Source organism: Ambystoma mexicanum, chromosome 1p, assembly GCF_040938575.1.
Source record: "Ambystoma mexicanum isolate Mex_15411 chromosome 1p, UKY_AmexF1_1, whole genome shotgun sequence".
Lineage (NCBI taxonomy): Eukaryota > Metazoa > Chordata > Amphibia > Caudata > Ambystomatidae > Ambystoma > Ambystoma mexicanum.
This window is the reverse complement of record NC_090921.1, coordinates 1,169,905,551-1,169,927,476: the sequence shown is the minus strand read 5'-3', so window position 1 is coordinate 1,169,927,476 and position 21,926 is coordinate 1,169,905,551. Positions and strand designations below refer to the sequence as shown.

The 21,926-nt window shown below is 46.6% G+C and overlaps 1 protein-coding gene across 2 annotated transcripts in view; it reads left to right on the top strand.

The window, feature by feature from the left end:
• The window catches only part of LIN37 (lin-37 DREAM MuvB core complex component), a 470,461-nt gene that overhangs the window by 400,702 nt on the left and 47,833 nt on the right, over positions 1–21,926 (top strand). Inside the window, exon 9 of one of the 2 annotated variants that reach the window (XM_069604871.1) lies at positions 20,449–20,522. In XM_069604871.1, the coding sequence (XP_069460972.1) occupies positions 20,449–20,522 (74 nt within the window). Of the gene's footprint in view, positions 1–20,448; positions 20,531–21,926 lie in introns of both variants that reach the window. The other variant, XM_069604872.1, reaches the window with a different exon arrangement.

Sequence of the window (21,926 nt, the reverse complement as noted above, 5' to 3'; positions counted from 1 at the left end):
AGAGTCAGAGCTGGGGCGGATGGAGCTGCAGCTGCCCCTGCAGCCTCCCCACCCTGCATACTTGGGGCAGCAGATGACATAGGGGCCCCAGATCCACGTGGCTTGGTGACAACAACTTGCACCGCCACACGTGGCCTAGACTTGCTGACCTGGAAGTCAGCCAGGGAGTCATCCTGTGCCAAGTCAGGTGCCACAATAGGCTGGTCCAACAGGGGCTGAGCTAGGATGGTGTCAGCCACGTTTCCCTCAACCATGGGGGGGGGCATGTGTGTCCCTGATTGTTCCTCCACAAATGGGGGTATAGGGGCAACCTGCAAATCCCGGCCATGTCCCTTACCACGCCCACCTTTTGAAAGTCGGCCACCTTTGCCTCCCTTACCGCTTGGTCGCCTCCAACCATGGCACTGATGTTGTTGTGCGTATGCGAGTTGCAGTAAACTATTGTCCTGGGCAATTGGGGGTCAAAGGGGTAGGATACTAGATGGAATTCGTACCCTAGTGCTCTGACAAGGCTGTCTGTGACCCCTGGGGGAAGATGACGGGTCACGCAATGCACGGGCAGCCCAAAATCAAAAATTAACCTGCACGCAACCCCTCGTAGACCATGTGCATGAAAAAATAAACCCGCACTATGCTGTGGCACCCAGAAACACAAAACTAAGCATACGCGTAATACACGCAGCCTACAATGACCTCTGAAGGGGAACGCGAAACACGGGGCAAACACAGTTGCTAAGTACGTGCAGAACTCACCGTCTGCCTGGAAAAAGAACGTGAAAAATACGCGTGTGTGCGCGTTGGCAACACCCCCTCCAAAAGAAGAATTGTACGCTGTCTGAGGAGACAGGACAAAAGGAGAAGTGAACTCTGTTTGAGGAAACATGGCCAACAGAAATTCAGAAAAGAGCTGTCAGAGGTAACAGGGAGTACGAACTAGAAACGCTATGAAGTAATCGCGTGTGAACCGACAAGAAGTACAGATTTCACCCACTCGCTCTCCACGAAAAGCATGTACAAGGAAATGGCGTCCTACACGTAGCTTTTAAACCGGCCCACACGTACACGTCAGATACACGTGTACGCGGGCACTTTCCTCCAATTACACGCGATGACACTCGGGACGTGCAGTTTTTCCACGTGTGCTCTGTCATCACATGCTATGAGGGAAACGCCCACGCGCGTAGTGTAACTTACGCGCTAAGGGCCTTTGGTCCAATGAAATTGTGTGCGTGTGCTGACGCGCTTACGCGCTAAGGCCCTTTCCTCGAATTACACGCTGACGTGTAATTGTTTCACGTGCCAAATCACTCCGTATCAAGCTGGCCACGCGAAAACACACGGAAGACCACGCTCCTGCCCAGAAGGGCGAATTACTGCCCCCCAGAGCCCCGAGCACGCTCCCACCTGCCATCTGCTGCTGCCTGACTGCCTGCTGCCCATGTGCCCTGCCATTTGCTGCCTGCACGTCAGCCAGGGGTGTAGTTGCTGTGACCACCCCTGCTGGAACCGAAGACTCCCGACTGGGATTCCATCGCTCCACAGCACAGCCCCAGGACCCAGTTGCCCACCCACTCCTGTCTCTGGGGTTGCCATGTCCAGCACAACACCATCTGGCAGCACTGGCAACCCCCAGCCAGAGAGACAGAGGGCCACCAGCTTCACTGCCACCGAAGTTGGTGTCCTGGTGGAGCAAGTCCTGGGGCAGTATGATGCCCTCTTTGGAAGTTCGCGCGCCGTCAATGAAGGACGGACCAGGATCTGGATGACCATCGTGACTGCCATCAACGCGGAGGGGGTGGCAGTCCGCGACTTACATCATGTCAAGAAGCGCTGGGAGGACTTCAGGTCCAGGACCCTCAACAAGGCCCAGCACCTCGCTAAGGCAGCGGATGCCAAGGGGCGCTGGGGCCAGCTGTCGGACCATCAAATGAGGGTCCTGGAACGCATATGCCCAGCGCTCTACGTCCAGATCCTTGAGAGGCAGGCCCGTCTGGAGTCGAGCGGTAAGTGTACATGCATGTTGATAGTACGCTGTGCGTGTCGTGGTGTGCCAGTAGTGTGCAGGTTGCACATGTGTTTATGTAGGGCCATGTAGGGGTGTGTATGAACATGGGCGTGAGGCTGCCACATGTGAGTCCTCTCAGTTGTGAGACACATTGATGGTGTATGTGTTGGTAAGCATGCTGGGCAAATGGAGGTGTGGGTGCACACATGTTTGAATTTCTGTGTATGTACATTGGCATGGTTGTGGCATGGATGGTGGTTCATAATGCATGTATCTGCACCGTGTACATGTGCATGTATGTGAATCTGACAAGTGTGCAACTGTGATGCAAAATGGATGCACGTGACACTGATATGTAGAAGGATGAATGGCAGATGTGACATGTATGGCGATCTCATCACTGCAACGGTTGGAGGAGATGTAGACATGCATGTAAGTGTGGTGGCGTGTGTGCCTGTCTAGTGCACTCTTTGTGCTTCATGTGATGTCAGGCTCACCTTTGGCTGTTCATGCTGTTGTATGTGTATGGATGGTGCTGCCTGGTGCAATATTGCTGTTGAAATGTTCATGTGTGTGAGTTAAAATGACATGTGTCTCATGGAGTGCGATGCCGTGTCTGAAGTTAAACATTGCCACTCATGTGCAACTGTCATGTGTGTATCAGTCCATTGTACAGTGCCCTGATGCCTGTGATTTATCTCTCCCTGTCTGCAGCGTCAACTGAAGAAGAGGGCGGAGAGGGTGCTGTGGAGCACAGCAGCAGGGATCGTCCCGCCAGCCGGAGACGCAAGGCCCGGCTCCCCTCCCAGATTGTCATCTCGTCGGGGAGTGAGGAGTCTGGTGCCGCGTCCAAGGCCGCAGCTGCCGTGGGTAGGTCCAAGAGGCGGAGGTTGGAGGTGGACTCCTCGGCAGCAGAAGGGGCAGCTGAGACCCCACAGGGTCCGACGGAGGAAGATGGCATGGAGTCATCCAGGTTGGTGGGCAGTATGGTGGAGGAGGAGGCCGTGGAAGGGACACACACAGGGTCTGGAGGTGGGGATTCTGCTGGTGCTAGTGGTGCAGTGCAGGACCAGGGACAGGAGGCAGCACAGGCTGCCGCAGAGGTGCCTGTGTGCAATCCTGTCCCTGATCCTGTCACTGCATCATCTGGCACCAGCAGGGATGCCTACGTCCAGACCCGTTTTCAGGGAGGGGATGAGCGCACAACAACTGGCCTTCCTCTCCCCGCGGACGTGGCTATCCGGGACCGTGTTGAGCCTGTCCTGGCCGGGATAGCTTTGCGTCAACGGGGCATGCAAGGTGACGTGCAGTTTTTTCGTGAGGAGACTGCACGTCATCTCGGGTGCCTCTTTGACCGCATTGACCTGCTGGGACGGGTCACCAGTGCTGGATTCCTCCGTGTGCTGGACCTCCTTGCGACCCCCTCCTCACCTGAACCCCCTACGCGCCAGTCGTCCTCCATGCCATCTTCCCACCCATGTATCACCTGGGTACCCTGTGGAGCTAGCTGCCTCTGACCCTGCGGCCAGGCTGGTGGAGGACACATCCCTGCCACAGTCGGGAGTCGGACGTCCAGCAGGGGTGGCCACCTCAATAAATGCACACCAGCCGGAGGAGGATGTGCAGGCAGCAAGAGCCAGGGCACAGGCAGAGGCACAGCAGCAGCAGCAACAAGGTGGGAGCCATCATGGCTCGGGGCCTTCGACATCGGATGGGTAGGCATCGGCCAGAGGGCAGGAGGACCCAGGACTGGAAGTGTCTTCCGTGTGGCAGCAGTTAGGCCATGCTATAGATGCGGAGCGGCAGCGGGCAGAAGAGGCACGGCTCACGATGGTCAGGGCGGAGAACTCCATGCGGAGGGCCCTGAGGCGGGCCGAGTGCCTCGAGGCAATTCGCAGGGAGTTGGTGGAGAACATGTCGTCGTCCCTGCGAACCCTCGGGGCCATGGAAGAGGACCGCCTCCAGGACATTGAGCAGGAGTTCGATGATGCCCTGGCCCGGGACATCCAAAAGTGAGCCGTCGGACTAGCCCGCTGCCCTTGTGAATAGTTTTTAGAGTTAGGTTTTCTTTTCATTTTCCTTTTATTTGTGGTCAATGGACAATGCCACACAAATTTGTGTATATTTATTTTTTTAGGTAGTTTGTTAGGTAGGTTTCATTTGTTTGGTGGGATCATGGACCCTTTACATCCTTGGACAATGGATTGTATATAGTTTCATCATGCATTCATTTTTTTTTTTTTTTTTTTTTTTTTTTTTTTGCATTATGGACATGGAGCAAAGGATTTATTTTTTCCGGACAATGGATTGTAAATAGTTGGACTATGGATTGATTTCTCTTTTTTTTAATTATGAACATGAATCAATGGAGATTTGTTTTTACATTTCCTTTGGATTTGCGTTGTTGGAGGGTGACTTTGGACTGTTTTTCTTTCTAATTTTTTTGGATTGGTTATCATTTTCATTCAATCATCTTTTTCACATGCTTTTCATTTCATGTTTCATATTTTGGTATGCTTTCATTTCATTTTTGATTTTATGTACATAATACATTTTCATTTTTTAGTTCCATGTGTGGGATTCGCTCATTGGGTTGATGCATGTGAAAATGTGGGTTTACAGAAGCAATGCCAACCAGTGTATGAGTGTGGCGAACATGTGTTGATGTACATAGTTGACTTTTGGTTTGTGTCATGAGATCGGCATTTCACAGCTGGGGGTTGGGGATGCAGGGGGACATGAGTAGGGGCCTGCTGGCAGGTGCCCCTCAGTGCTGGGGGGTGGGGGTTCAGGGGGACATGAGTGGGGGCCTGCTGGCAGGTGCCCCTCAGTGCTGGGGGGTGGGGGTGCAAGGGGACATGAGTGGGGGCCTGCTGGCAGGTGCCCCTCAGTGCTGGGGGTGGGGGTGCAGGGGGACATGAGTGGGGGCCTGCTGGCAGGTGCCCCTCAGTGCTAGGGGGTGGGGGTGCAGGGGGACATGAGTGGCACATGAGTGGGGGCCTGCTGGCAGGTGCCCCTCAGTGCTGGGAGGTGGGGGTGCAGGGGGACATGAGTGGGGGCCTGCTGGCAGGTGCCCCTCAGTGCTGGGGGGTGGGGCTGCAAGGGGACATGAGCTGGTGATCAGTAGTGCAAGGTGACATGTGGCTTGGCTGGGGGGCATGCCCATGGTGGATGGGCTGCCTGCGGGACATGACCAGGGGTGCAGGGTAGTCCCCTGTGGTGTGGGGAAATTCACGTACCCCGCTCTGCCAGCAAAATCGCGTGTGAAACTTCCCGCGCACCCCAGGAATACACATACCGGCTCCAATTGCGTGTGAGACTTCCCGCAAACCCCCGAAATACACGTACCTCACTCGCACAGGCCCTTTCACATGTGAAACTTCCAGCGAACCCCAGTAATACACATACCCCACTCGCACAGGGCCAATCGCGTGTGAAACTTCCCGCGCACCCCCGAAATACACGTACCCTGCTCCAATCGCGTGTGAAACTTCCCACGAACCCCAGTAATACACGTACCCCACTCGCACAGGGCCAATCGCATGTGAAACTTCCTGCGCACCCCCGAAATACACGTACCCTGCTCCAATCGCGTGTGAAACTTCCCGCGAACCACAGTAATACACGTTCCCCTCTTGCCGCGCTGGTACAGTGTTAGCGCAGCCCTTTGCGCTGGATTGGGGATTTTGATGGCTTTTCCCTGCGCAAGGGGCGTTCTTGGGGGCGTAACTGGCGCTGCTGCAGGGTCGCTGCACCACTGTGCGCCACCGCTGGTTTTGGAAGCTAAAATCCATGAATATGCTGTGCGCGGAAATGGATTTTAGCGCACGCGGCTGGCGCAGAGATTCGCACGCGCACACTGTGCGCCAGCCGCATGCGCCACTTGTGCGCGAATTTCTATGAATTACCCCCAGAGTGTATAACAGGAAAATGCCCAATTTTACACCCCAAAAAGCAGATGAAAAAAAAAATCTAAAATTAATTTCAACGCTCTGACAACAAGCAACTAAACAAGAAAATAACTCAAATACAAGAATCCTTGAAACCCCCCGTAGAAGGGGCAAACTAAACTCCCCCCTCCCCACCAATGGGTAAGAAGGAAATGGGGGCACTCAAAAAGCAAGAAAACCAAAAAAACGCAACTAAAAACAAAAACACACAGCAAAAGTCAAATTCTAACAAGGTGCTCTCCAAAATTGTGCAATACAACTCATTGAAAGACTTTTTCAAAAGCCAGGGCAAAAGGGAATACGATATTCTGGAACTTTCCTACGCAGAGATCCTAGAAGCTATTCAGGAATACTCTCCGCTGCCTTAATCGCGCAAAACCACTGTCAGTCCAGGAACCACCATTGAGACCACTACAAGTCCTGAATGCAACCCCAACCTAAACCAAACCCCTCACGTCTCGACTCCAGAGGAAGCCCCAGGCACTATTGAGCAAACCCTCGAAGAAACCTCCAACAAAGTGCCCAACGTGGCAAACCAATCTCACCCACCAACGAAGAAGTCGGCCTTACCGACAGATAAGTCATCCAGCAATGGCGAAAGCAACAGCGAAAACAACCCTCCAGTCAATCTTGAAACACGGGAGCCGAAATCCTCAAACCGCCCACGGTCACCAACGACAGAGCTACCTTATGCACTACCAAAGTCCACCGCTGAAGCAACGACTCCTGACACATCAGAGAATGAACTGGGAGCCCACCAGTTGAGCTCCCCTAAGGGTTCGATCATTATGGCACCTAAACTGCATACACCCTCTCGACTACAAAGAAGGTCACAGGGGGAAAGACTGAACAGAGAGGAAAGCCCTCATCCATCAGACGACCAGCAACAACACAACCATTGTAGAGTGTGGACAAACAGAAATTACAGAATTTCCTCGCCACCCCTCTGCCGAAAGTCCTGCGACCAGTCCCTAAACACCCCCACAAGGTCAGAGAGCAGAAACGAAGCATGCAACCTGGCCCAAAAGGACACGCCATCGAAAAGACCGGACATGCTCACAATCATGTCAGCAATCACAATCGCCCTTGCACCATTCTGCAAACTGTATGAATCGTTAAATGACACTATGAAAGATCACACAACAGTCTCTGCAATGATCCACACAAAATTGATATTCTTGGAGGACTACGTGACGGCAATGGAAAAACGAACAAGGAGAACTACAGCAATCTCCCTCAGGAAGACCAGGGACCCACCTCGCAGGACACAAAAAAAACCCATCAGCTTCAAACGAGTCAACACAGACTTCCTCAGTCCCCTTCACTAAGGGCCCGATCGGACAAACCAAAGAAACCCAAACCCAAGGGTCCTTCAGCATTTTTAACAGCAATGTTGGAAGTGGTGCCCCCTCGATCCTTCCCCAGCCAATTTCAGACTAACCCAAGCAGAATCTGCACCCTTCATTATTGAGGACTCTCCTAGAAAGACGAAGAAAGTTCTTGCTAAAAAGGATGGCTTATCAACATCAAGACTCAAAAAAACAACCAGATACTTCTTAAACTCTCAGATCCACCAACAAGCAAAAGGACCGAGAGGGACTGAGAAAATCTCCACTTCAGGGGCAAGCTCAAACCTAGACTCAACATTAAAGCCAGCTACTGGTCAAGGAGCAAAAGACTGCCGTGCTACGAGTCCCCCACCGAATCAGCCAAATGGGTCTCCAACCTCAGCAGAACAATTTTTGTCAGATAAAGTTCTCATCAACCTTTCGGTATACGAAGAACAAGAGGTTGTTTTCGAAAAGAAAACCAGACCCGATGACCAACCCACATCGAGGGCCCGCAGCACGCAAGCAAGCCCCCCTTCTCACCGATCCAACCGCAAAAGATCTCTAAGAAGCCGTCGTTGAAAAGCCTGAAACCTAATCAAGAGAGGCGCGAACAACATTGCTGTGACTCACCGCCAGTCCCACACCATCAAGGAACGGCAGTTCATTCGAACCGGCACCACTACAGATTCACCGAACGACCCAGGAAAAGTTCTCAGTACGACTATCCTTCTTCGCAGCACAAAAGCCACCATAAGGCTAGTCGCCAGCACTCCTCAAGCCGGGAACGGCGAAACCGCCCAACAACGAGTGCTCATCAAGAACAGACAAGGAAGGCACCGACCAGAAAGCTGCCACCAACCATAATTCTAAAACTGTAACAAACGAGTGGGAACCAAGAAGCCGTAAATCTCAATAGAAGAACGGTTCTGAAAACCCTCAGACAGTACAGGTCCCTGCACCATTTAACATCAGAGGACCTAATTCTAGTGGAACCCTATCACAACAGAGGTAAAGCGAAATGTTATCTGCACATAAGGTCAGAGAAACTCAAAGTCCAACTGAAATAAGCTCAAGAAGCACTATCAGAGAGAGGTCTAAAGTTAACAGATCTCACTAGCCACAGTGATCGTGCAACCGTTAAAGCAAACCATAGCCACACCATTGAGAAAAAATCACACTACGTATCAAGAACGGAAACGCTATACAAGTGCAACAGGCTAAAACCAGAGAAAGGAGCACCAGGGAGAGCGAAAGGTGCACAAAACGATATGATAGATCCTCTGAATGAATACACCACCCGAAAGGACAAAGAGACCAGATCTTCAAATGATGCACCTCTCTACTACTCTCGTACACTGAAAAACACGGCTCGGCAGCCAAGGCCCTCCGAACACGAATCCACTCACACTGCGGAATCAAGTAGGCCCAAAGAATCGGGCAAACTGTCATCGCCAGCTCCTCCAAAACCACTTTGGGCTTGGCTGCCGAAGTCTCTAGTCTCAACTCTGAACAAATAGCAACCAGCGGCTCTCAGAGACGGGGCCTTCGAGACTACATCTCCAACTTCTCCAAACTTGTGCCAAGGACTATACAAATCGCTTCCTAGAACACATGTGGGTACAAACACCTTACGATCAAAGGTGGCACCGACCTGGGACAGTTCGACATACTAACACTACATGAGCTCCTGCCTGGGAGAGAGGCTCCTTAAAAGGCACTATAGACTACATGTTCGCCTCTGATGCAATGCTGGAACTGATAACAGAATTCGAAGTAATCCGCACGGAATCAAGCGCCACATGGATCTCGATCGCATCAACTTATCCCACAATGAAGACAGGCATCGAGTGCAACACACAGGGTAATCGCCTAAGAATGGCGGCTGCCAGAGTGGAAGAACTGACGCAGAGCTACAAATCCAAACTGCTTGCCACAGAACACCATCCAGTGGACATCGATTATCAACCTTTGCTGTGCCCCTACAAAGTAACATCACACAGTGGGACTCGCCTAAGGAATTCTGGACCCCATCAATACAACAAATTAGTAGTCACCAAGCAAGCAGCTTTAAGACAACTCAAGCGTAAAGCCAGAAAATCCAGCTCAACTGTTCTACTAGCCCAAGTAGCCATAGAAGCCAAGAAGTACAAAGCTTGGCTTAAACACCACGAGTCACTCACTGTCAAAAAGACTCAGAGGAGATACTAATAAAATGAGCAGGCAAAAACGCGAGAGAAATTCTGGGCACTCCGAAAATTTAAATCAGAACGGAAAGCAAATGAGCCGTCCAGTTGCGTCAGCGAACAAAAATGGAATCTCCACTTTGAAGCCCTTTTTCAGTAGCCAACGGCTCCAGCATCCTCAGAGCTAAGAAGTCACAACAGCCCCTGGGTTGATGTTTCCGACCAAGAAGACACCGAGTTAATCATCAGCAAACTCAAAGCCTCACGCGCACCAGGGCCGGACGGAGTGACCAACATCGACCTCAAAAACTTTCCAACTCAATGGGCTCCTTTCATCAGCATGGTTTTCAGCATATGCTTAACAACACAATCAATTCTGAGATCTTGGACCTCCTCCACTGTGGTCCTGATCTATAAAAAAGGAGACAAATCGGACCCCTGTAACTATCCGCCAATAGCTCTCCTTCACACAATCGGCAAAATCTTCAGCATGCTCTTTCTAAAGCGCTTCCAGACCTGGGCCACCGAGGCAGCTTGCAACAACCCCTTTCAAGCGGGCTTAAAAAAGAATTAATCTACTACTGTCAACATTATGCTACTAAGCATAGCCAAAAGCAAAATTTTAGGGCTTCAACCAGTCTCTTTGTGGCCTTCATAGACTTGACCCAAGCCTTCGACCGCGTTGACAGCAACCTTTTATGGTTGAAACTTCTCTCTTGGAGCTGCCCGCAAAACATCCTGGCCCCCATCAAGGCACTGCACCAAGATACAACCATGCGAGTCAAACTGAATGGCAAAGGTCTTCTATCCGGGGAAATTCCAACGTGCAGAGGCATTAAGCAAGGTTGCCCACTGGCTCCCGCACTCTTTGTGGCCTTCATGGGAGACTTCAAAGACACCTGCTCCACAATCAGAGCCTTCCCTCCAAAAATAGGGTGTGTGCCCACGCCGCGTCTAGCCTACGCTGATGACATCATGCTCATCAACCAAACCCATATCAGCCTTCACCGACAACTAAACAACTTGTCCGATTACATCAACCAATCACACTTGGAGGTAAACCAGACTAAAACTAAAATCCTGATCCTGGAAAAGGCAAGGAAAATATCAAGCACCTTCAAATGGACCTTAGAAAAAGTCCAGATTAAAATAGTGGCCAAGATCAGATTCCTGTGGGTTATCGTTGACAGCACACAGACGGAAATCAGCATGCAAAACCATCTTTGGCCGAAAGTGAGAGCATTGACAACAGAAGCCAAAATTCTGTAAAGAAAATGTGGTCGCTTCTCTCCGATTCCAACGATTACATTTTACAAGGCGAAAGTTGTCCCAGCCCTTACATATGGGGGTGAAGCCATGCCTGCAATTCCGGACTGTTTCTGGCAAAATATAGAGGGCCACTTTTGGAAATCAGTGTTGAACCTACCCAAATACACTGCAATATCAGCAATAAGGAGAGCGCTGGGCCTGGCCTCTCTCAAGGCGACAGTAGAGTTCAACAGCATCGCCCTTTACAGGAAAACGATCATCCCGCATCGCCTCGCGCTATACCAACTGATAACGCAGAAATCACCACAGGAAAGTGCAAAATGCTCACCGACTGGGCGACAAAGATAAAGAAACAGCTTGACCAAATCGCCTGAACAGAAGCCGAATTAATCACCAACCCATGTAAAATCAAAAGGAAATTGGCAGACTCAGACTGGATCTCAACTCTGTAAAAAGCAAACAAGAACAAACTCCTCGCACATCTTCCAGCTCAGACAATGAAATGTAACGAAATCGCCCAATTTCTAAAGAGATTTCCAAGCAGACCGCTTCATCAGCTCTTCTTCAAAGCGTGTCTGTATCTTCTACATACCAACGAGATTCTTCAAATCAGAGGCCAATCGGCATCGAAAACCTGTAGACTGTGCAAAAAAAAACAACAAACTGTCATGATGCCTACCTCTAAGGAGCCAGGTCCGACCCAGCAACCCCAGAGGCAGGCATCATTCCCCCCAGGGAAGTGCCAGCGGGCCTAAGCTGGGGCCCTTTGGACACAGTCCTGGTGCCTTAGGCGCCAGGCTCATGTTGGACCCCTGTCCTGGCGCCTTAGGCGCCAGCCTCATAAAGCTAGACAAGTGTTCAAGTGTTTTAATGTGCACTTACCTGATGCAGACCATGCTGCTACATCCAGGCCCTCTTGAGGCCTGAATGGAACTACTTTACCTGTGGGACTACTTTCCCCTGGGTGTGGTCGGGGAAGGATACATACCTGATCGGTGGAAGGATACATACCTGGAACTTCTTCCAAAGCTATTTAAACCACGCCCGATCAGCAACTCACGCTTCGCGTTGTTCTGCTCCTCGCAGCTGGACGCTCACCGTGTCAGCTCCTGCATCTGGACTTCAGCCACGCCTGTCAGCATCCTGGGTCACCTGCTAAGAGAGAATTGGAGAGAAAGAAGACCTTACCTGCTAAAGCTGCATCACGGAGACATCACTCCGACAATCCTGAAAGGGAAGACATCATTTTAAAAGCATTTCGCTTCGATCGCTGCAGCGCTGCATTTCACTCACCTTTCCTGGGCACCTCCATCTTCAGCAGCGATCATCAGGATCCACAGCCACTTCCCAGAGCCTAGAGAGAAAAAGACAAGAACACAAGGTGAGAGAAGGAAGGGAATAGGAAAAGCTCAGTTTCCTTCTAAGACTTACCTGTTGGGTCATTCCCATTTCATTTCGGGTCCTGCCGCTTCCTGGCATTCCGGACCCCGGCCCCTATGGGGAAAAAAGACAAAGACATTGAATGAGCGAATGCAAAGACATTACCCGAACGCTCATCCAGAACTTACCTGTCATTTACTGGAACTGCACGTTTCACTTCGGGTCGGCGCCATATCTCTGGCATTCCGAACCCCGGCCCCTAAGGGGAAAAAGACATAAGCGTTAGCGCTTGCTGCAATAAGACAATGAACATTATTATTAAGCTTGAACTTTTGAACTTGCTACAGAACTCTTACCGCGCCTTACCTGAATAGTCAAGCTTATTTGAACTCCCATCAAACCTCAATCCAGTGAAGTAACTGGGTTTCAACGCGCCCCTGCATCAGAAGCAGGATGGAGAACTCATCCTTCCAGACCCTAAGGTGAGACTTCACGGGGAATCGAGGAAGGGTATCGTGGAGGGTTGGAAGGGAGTGAGAGGCTTGAGCATTATTCCGTCAGTGGGTAATACTCCCTTTTCACGCACAGGGGAATATTCCTGCAAGCCAGAGAGTCCATCTTCAGAGCCCTGCGCTTCACCATGGAAGAAGCATCAGCACTCGAAGCCAGACCTGCGCCTCCGTGGGAATCAGGTGGGAATCAGGTGAGCGTGACACAAACAGAAACTTTGCGACACTTGCTAACCAGCTGTCCGGCAATGGCCGATACCCGGTCAGCATACCTACGACCAATGCTGGAATCATTCGCTGATGCTGAAGAAGAGGTGTGGTGGCCGCGCCAGAACACCACGGACAATCGCAATGGCAAAGATCCTCCAAGCTGCTCTTGAAGAATGCAGCAAACGTCTAGGCGAAAGCTCCGCAGCCGCCCACCAGCTCTCACATGACGAAGAAAGGACTGAGTCGCACCCACAGATTAATTAATTGGCCTATGTAGACCAGCACATTTTGGAATCTTCTCGGGAAAGCAGTCTACATGCAGGACCCTTGTAAAATCTATTTATTTAGATACACACAAGTAAAAAAAAACAATTAATAAAAAGTATAATAGGTTGTTTACTCTCCTTGAAATACATTGTGTCTTTCTAAGTGTATAATTGTATTATGCTTTCCCTGAACTGCTTTGGAGCATTTCTAAAATAGTCATAAAGTGCCTACTTAGCCTAGAACTGTAGATTACACTTCTGAAAAGTATAATTGGTTACAATGTCATTCTTGTTATAGAAATAGTGTAATACGTTTATATATACCAATAGGTTATACTAACCTTGAATAGCTGTTGCTCTTCTGAAACTGTAATTCGGTTTTGCTTTCCCTGAATTGCTTAGTGCACTTCTAAAATAGTGTACTGAGTTAATACTTGGCTTTCAGTTGCTTGTGGCCCCTCCAGAAAGTATGAGTTTTTTGTATTTTTTTTATTTGCTTTACTGCCAAAAAATATTGACTTTATACACAAGTCACATAAAAACTTTAAAAAAAACATGGAATCATCAAACAAACATTCGATAATTCAATCAGTACATATTTAAATCACATCCTAATAGAAGATAAAAAAGAAAAAAACTGTGTTTTCGACCAAATATAATAAATTCATGTCACTCACAATTAATGTTTGCTTAAATCACAATACAATCAAAATAAGAAGAAAAATACGAAAAAATAATATACCTGAAATTATAACAACAGACTGAATAAAAAACTCTTAACTAAATGACACTCAAAAGAGAAATACTTCTAGATCTAGTAGTTATATGGGAATCTTCATTGTTTTTCACAGGGAATTATAACATTTGTTCCCGTCAGACGCAGATCTTTCAGTAGTTTCACTACTTTGTAAGTGAGGAAAAGTTCATGTCCATGTCCTGAGACCATTCTTTCCCAAACTATTTCATAAACCAAGGAGTCAGTATTGTCAACAAATCGTTTGAATCTTTTAGGTCTAATAGCCCATGTCCCTGTACAACTTGTTAAGAGATGTTTAATAGATTGACTTTCAGCATTATCACATTTATTACATATATGAACAGGATAAAGCACCTTATCCCTAATATGGAGAATTTCTAATGTAGGTAATGTAGAAAATCCATTTGAGGACCCATTGCCGGAAAAAATGTTAAATACGAAGGAAGGAAAGATCTTGGTTTATCAGTGGGAGTGAGAGAGGAGGATAATTTGGCCAGTCTCATCCCATCAATAGTCCGTATCCAATCCATTCTCTTTATGGATTCCTTAGCCTTAAGGAGGTTTTGAATCAGCGTTTCGATAGAGGAGTCAGATTTTTTTAATATCTCATTGCATTTCGCTTTGAGTTTATTCAAAAGAGGAGTTTCTGCATTCACTATCAGCTTTGCGACATCATCATATAGGGAAGATAGGGAGGGGTCCAGGATTAATCTATAAGCCCTAACCCATTTCCATTCTTAACAAGCGAGTAGAGAAGACCAGCCCAGCTCATATCTAATGCAGCCAATGGGGGTTGAAGATGGTAAAACCAGAGTTATTTTCCAGAGCTTTGTTTCTACACCATCCCAGTTAATGCCAAAGGCTTGTCGGTTTGATTCCAGACCAAACAATAGCAAATATTTTTTAAGGATTTTTTTCATTTGTGGTCCCAATTTTAAGATCTTTAAGTCCAAGGCAAAAATGAGTTGAGCCTTTGTCGAAAAGGCATGAAACGGGGAGCCTAGATACGTAACCTCATTGACAACTGGAAATAAACAATTGTCAATACTCCATGAGAAGGATTTAAGCCTTTTAAGCAGGTGTTTGAGGATAACCACTTTAGATTTATCAGGGTTAATTGGATTTCTTCCATGAATTCGGGATGTTCTTTGTCTGGATTATATTTTCAGAATTTTGGCCCACAGGGTTGGATTGAGTTTAAGGATCGCATTGCTGAGTCCATTGTGACCCGGAGCGCGTGAGGCTGAAGATTTTTTAATGAGAACTATTATATCTTCCTGATCGAAAGATAATCCCCATTCAGTAGACAATATACCTTTTTCTTCTTCAATATAATTCTGGCCATAACTCTTGGTAAAATGAGCCACCCAAACTTGTTCTTCAATAATAGTATTTTGGGTGTATTTGTTAGGATTTTCCATTGAGCCAATAATTTACCAGAAGTTACGTGAGTTTTTTAGACAAATAGCCTTTAGCATTTCTTCCCCTGCTTTTTGAAGTCTCATATATCTATGGGATCTGACCCAGTTTCTATAGCTGTTGTTTATTTGCTTGACACCCGCCTCATGCTTTATTTTATCCTTAGTTGTTTTTTTTTAATGTGGCCTTTTGTAATCTCTTCTTTTTCTTTTTTTCAAATATTTATATATCAAAAGGCTGTTTAAGGGGATTGTGCCTATTTTGAATCTTACTAGAAAGAGGGTCAAGATCCCATAGAAATTGAACAAAGTAGGAGGGGTCACACAGCTCCGACAGATCCTGATGTCTTTGATTGTTGGTCCTAGTTCTTAGCCTGTCATTTAAAGTTCGTACCCCTTTATTAAATCTAACCAGACGATTCCCGGCATTGTTAACAGAAAGCGCCTGGTTATAGTAATGGGCCTGCTCAACGGATTCCAAATCAAAGATCCTTTTCAGCATTGCATGGTCACTACACTTTACATTATCGGATTTAAATTCAACACAACAATCAAAAATCTTCTTGGTGGTAAAGACATAATCAATTGTTGAATGAGAGGTACCCCAATTCCAGGTAAAGGAGGGGCGGTAGATATCTCCCTCAATATTTCCATTCAACATCTGAAGATCAAATTCCCTCATGCAGTCACACCATAAATAGCCATTCTTGGACATTGGTTTATAGTTTCCCATGTTTGTTGACCCAGTGTTAATACATTGTGAGTTCAGGTCCCCCATAATTAAGATCTCATCCATCGGATATAGGGACATGTATTCAGACATTTTATCCATCAGATTTTGTATAAATTGTAAGAGAGAGGACAAAGCAGGGTTCCAATATATATCTACAATGAGCCAGTTGGACTTAGACTTTTGTTCCTTTCTCTCCACCCTAATCATCAATATGCCTTTTATCTCATCTGATAACACGCTTGAGGCTGAAAAGGCTATCTGTCGACAAGAAATGCAGAAACCCCTTGCCGGGCTTTGTTAGGCAGAATCCTATGCAGTTCCCTTGGAGACCACTGCAAAAAGATTAAGTCTACAGGAGTAAGCAGTAAACCCAATTGGTAGCAGTCTGCACCACCCAGATTCACCTGGTAGCTGTGGGTAGGCAGTCAGATTTCTCTCAAGAAGAGTAAGGCAGTATATAGAGTATACATAATAGGGCCAAAAACACAGTGGGACAAGCAAACACTGACCAGAGCTTTGTATCAAAAGTATATAATTATTTATTTAACACACACTTTAAAAAATACACTACCACTATAAGTCAAAGCAAGTTCAAAACAATCAGAAAAGTATTTACACCTCCCTTAGCAATTACTAGACAAGTCTAAGTTAAAACCCCACTTTTTGTCAAAACAGAGGTGAGCGCGTAACTCAGATGGCACTCCAATAATTAGGTTAAAGGGAGAGAAAAAGGCAGTTCATAAAATAAAACAGTTACCAACACTTTTCTAAGTTGAAAGCAAGTCAGTGAAGGCAGTATACACTGTAGAGCCAAATTTCATAGGCCAGGCCCACTTTAAATGGAGCAAAGCGAAATGTGCCCAGGATCACATGGTTTAAAATGCACTAAAAGTCTTTGCAGAGTGTTCAAAAGAGGTTGGGGTGATTCGAAAAGTAAAGTTAGGTCTGGAGCGAACCCAGTTGGAAAGCCAAGGATTTAAGGGTCACCTTTAGCAATCCGAAGAAAGGGAGGCCAGGTGGAACACAGTACCTTAAAGAGAGAGGAAGCTCCAGCGGCGGCAGTTGTTCCTGGCAGTGGATGCAAGTCGTGGATTCGACCAAGGGAAGAGAAGATCTCGTCGAGGAGGAACCTTGAAGTCGTTGCGCTGCTCAGGGAAGAGAACAGCCACAGAGTTTGTCGGTAAAAGGTGCGTTCCTTTTATTCGCGGTCAAAGTGGTGAAGCTTGGCTATCCGGTCGCCGGGGTGCTTGGCACGGGCGAGTCGACCAAGAGTCGTCTTTGGAAGGCGAAAGGGGCAAACTGGTTGATCCCACCAGCTCAGAGGGAGATGACTCTTCCAGCAGAAGATCTCCTCTTGTCGTCGGGAAAGTGGTGAGGTCGTTGCAGCAGGGCTCCACCGGTGGTGTCGTCGTTGCAGATGGCTCAGCTTCTTCCGTCTTCGGATTTCTTAGGTCCTGCGGCGACTTCTGAAGTTCCGGTCCCAAAAGCCCTGCTTTTATGCAGAAAAACCCCCATTCAACAGCCTAGCTGTCACTCAAACATGCTAAGTGGTAAGCCAGGCGTCTCACCACTGGGCCAATCAGAATAGAGTGCGACTTGAGTTGCTAAGGCAACGCAGTCCAGGGTGCCAATTCCCCTCCTCACACATCCTGTGGAACCCAGACACAGTGGCACCATTTGGAGGGCTTCTGTGGAGAAGCCCGCCAAAAAGTGGAACAAAGGGCTCGACCTTGGTCAGAGTTACAGAGACGGACACGAACGCCATTTTAGAAAAGAGTTCTGGCAAAAAGACCCAACCGTGAATTTAATATTAAATAAATAACCCGGCAGTATCTTTAACATTACACCAAAAAGTGGTGTGTTTAAAATCAATGGAAAAATCCCATAGGAAATATTCTGGTGGAATATTTTGCATGGTAACCACTGCCACCAGCCAGAAACTCGACAAGGGGGGTCTGGACGGTGCCCCTTTGAAAACAGACCCAGGGAAAATATAATTAACCCCTTCCAGTACTTCCACAATATGATGGTTTGTACTGGTTCTGTTCACAATTTAGGACTAGTAAAGTCAATGGTGACTTTACATGCCCTCGGAGACAGTAGTCAGTCCCAGGGTATGGAGTCTATGTTTGGGGGTCACTATGACACCCCTGTGTTACTGCACTGAGGGTGCTGTGTAACACATACACAAAAAATAGATGATACCCTATAGAGTAAAGGACCCCATAGCCCACAAGCACACAAATAGTCAGAGACATACCTCAAATCAGGCCTTAAGAGTGGGAGTAAAAGAGTCTCACTCTTAGCAGGAGAAAAAAACAAACCCCAAAAATCCAGCAAAGCTGCCGGGGGACTCACTAGGTTTGGGAAATTAGCCTTATAAGAGAATTCTCCCTAACAGGCCTCTCTTTCCATTCACAACTGCAAGTTGATGATTTGTTGAGAAGCCATTTAATCTAAATGGAGTTTGAAGCCAAGTTTCCTGTAGAAGAATCAGGTCAAAATTATTAAAGATGTAACACTTCATTGACTCTTCACAGAAAGAATTAAAGGCTAGATTCCAGCATAAACTACGAATTAAGTCGTTGGTTAGAGCTTCGGTTGAGAATCGCCCAGTTTGAGGAAGATCTGTGATACAATCTCAGGGACCATGTCCAAAACATTAGGTATAGTTGGGGCCAGCCTCCCAAAGATTGGCTGAATTTTTCTTTCTGTCTTGAGATAAAAGTTCCGGTCTTGTAGTTGCATTCATTACAGGAGGATTCCTAGATATCATGAAACCCCTTTTGACCCATTCATCTTCAGCACCTAGAAAGGTTTCTAAGCACAGTCTCGATTTCAATCTGATTTCTGTAACATTTGTGTTTGGCGCAAACGGAAAACTAACCCGGTCAATATCGGCTGAAAGTATGAGTTATTTTACTAGCTCTGAACTGTGTTCTAGTAATATTGGTAGTGTACCTGTATCCATTCTTGATAGAAGAAAGTTACATATGTTGCAAATATTGATCGGGAATCCTGGGAAGGTGAAGCGAAAACTGTGGCAGGATGACTGGATCAAGACCTTGGAGGGAAAAAATACCCATTGTCTGCTCTCATCGCTGAAAAACAAGACCAAAGCGTTTGATATTGTTCCAAAATATTTATTTAGGTTCTCTAACTCGTGGTACAGAATTCAGTTCAATGTAGATTAAATGTATATCCTACCAAGCAAACTCTACACATTTACAACTTTGTGAGTGAGATGGGTTGTAGATTCTGTGCTAAAAAGGAAGTGAAGGAGACGCTAAAACATGTTACACTGTTCTGTCCCGGGTTGAGGGCATTGAGAACTAGGTACTTGCGGAAATTGATCTCGGACATGCAATGTCTAAATGCTGAAGAAATCTGGACATTTCTCCATTTGGGAAACATTTCCCAGCAACATTCTGTCTCATTACATTTTTAAAGGATGTCTTTTGTGATGAACCTGAGTTGTATTTGAGTTTGTAACTATAGGGATTTGTTTGTGGAGGGATGAAATGTATGAATTTTGATAATTGTTTCAGGATGGGACATGTTATTTTTATGATAAAGGTTTGAAATATACCATAAAACAATAATAATAAACAAATGTATGTTGCAAGAGATCCTTGTAACAGTGTTGGTCTAATTAAATATGTCTACAACTGAATAACACTGTATATTCTGACCAATCGGGTCTACTATCCTTGAATTACCTATTGTAACCTAATAGTAACTAACATGGTCTTATTCCCCAAGAATAGCATATTCCCTTTCTTAATGTATAACTATAGGTTTGACTCACATTGAACTACTGAATGCCATTCTTAATATGGTTATACCTTGGTTTGTATACCATGGGTATTGTGTCGGTTTCATAAATGTGTTTATAACTTATGTGAATAGTGCTTACTTCCCCAAGATTTATCTTGGCCTACTGTATTTAAAATAAACCATTAGGTGTACATTACCTAGTGTATCAGTGTTACTTTGAACCATATGTATGCTACACTTTCTCTGTAATTACCTACAGCCCTCTCTCCCTCCTAAAATAAGCCTGGCTGCTCTGTCTACGCTACTAAATGTTCTCAGGTGGTACAGCCTTATACTAAGAGTGGGCTTTGTGTGCTGCCTCCGATACGGGTTTATGAAGCCATTCGTTGAACTTTAGAAAAACTATCTTAACACCAGCATGCATGCTACCAGTGCCACCTTGATGTTGCTAAAATTCGTTTTTTAATGATTTTGAAATAAAATATTCTACGTTTTATCATTGAAAACCTTACGTAAGTGTGAGTTTTTCTTCTCATTTTGAAAATGTAAGTAGTGCTTGTTTACATTGCTCTGGAGCCAGCTAATAATTTATTTTCTTCCAAGTTTCGACTTTGGATCTACTCATGTGTGTGCTCTCTCTCTTTCTCACCCTCAATTTAGCCACCAGAATTGATGCCAACAATGTCCACACTCATCTATGAGAATATGGACCGCTGGAAGAAGATCCGCCAGAGGTCCGTAGGTATTGTGGTCAGGAAAAAGAGAATGTCTGGTGCCTATCATTGTGTGAAGTGATTCATAAAGAATGGTAGAGTGCTGGAAAGTGGGGAGTGGAGGAGCGGTCAGTGATGGTATACTTAGAGGAGGCCAGTGTGCAGTATGTACAGCTGTGTTGTGGTTTGTGATGTTGTAAAAGGGTGCAAGTGAAATGCTAGGTACCAGTTAGTGTTTGAGATCTGTGCAGATGTATGTTGTAGAGGATAGCAGCATGTGTGGTGTCTAGCTGGGTGGTATTGTAAGTACAAGGAAGCAGAATGCTTCATGGCGAGTTATGTAGAGGTAGTATTGGTAAATGAAAGTATAATGAGAAATGTACAACAGCTCAGAATTGTGTTTTGTGTACTTGGGTGACGGCAGAGTGGTGCTGTAGGTAACAGAGTGCAGAGCAACAGAATCCCCCACAGTTTTTCGTCTGTTTATGGTTGTATGTTGCAAACATAGGTGTGAGAGACTCATGGTATCAAAAGTAGGACAGACACAATGGCTGCAAGTTTTCCAAACCTTTATTTGAATATTTGGATGGGGTTGGAAAACTCCTATCTAGCTCTATGTCTAAGATGGGAGTAGTCTCGACCATCAAATACTAAATAAAACAGTCCTAGTTGTGTCAGTCAAAATCATAAGATTTAAACTAGAAAACCTAATGCCTGCCCTCACTCTATTACAATAAATGTGCACAGGGATAATCAAAATGAAAAGAGTGTTTCAAAAAGGAAATGTCAGAAATTGCTTTTAGAAAATGGTGTATGACTCCCTTACCTGCGCTTGAAGCAGGGGGTATCAGATTCGAGGGAGAAAATGATAGGTGGGTGACACACTGTTCCTTTAGTGACAGACACACTGTGACTTTTGGATACACGTCCTTCAGGTCTCCCTCCAATAGACCCCTCAGGTTTACCTCACCCGAGTCTGGGTCTTTTCTCAAACAAAGTTCAAACACAGGCTTCCCTCTGTCGAGCCCGAGCCTGCCTTAGTTCACAATTCACAAATCTTCCTGACAGCGCTTCCCTCAGTCCGGCTCAAGCCTCTATACTTTTCCTCAGGGTTCCCTTCACCATGTCTTCAATCCACCAAGAAAACTCATCTCAATCACCTTAGACAAAGGCTTTTGAAACTGCAGAGGGTTTGACCAGACCTCTGCATGACCATTTTGACAATCACAGTATATAGGCTTCCCTTAGCCGGGCTCGAGCCTATCGCCTGAAATATTTTATCAAGCCTCTTTTCGCAGCTTTCACAATCTCTCATCAATGTCTCTTGGTATTTGTAGTTCTCTTGCTCCTAGCATTTGTAGTTTCCCTTTTTTCACTCCTTTGCACTCATATCATTCTTAATGAGCTTTTATTCAAGACCGTGTT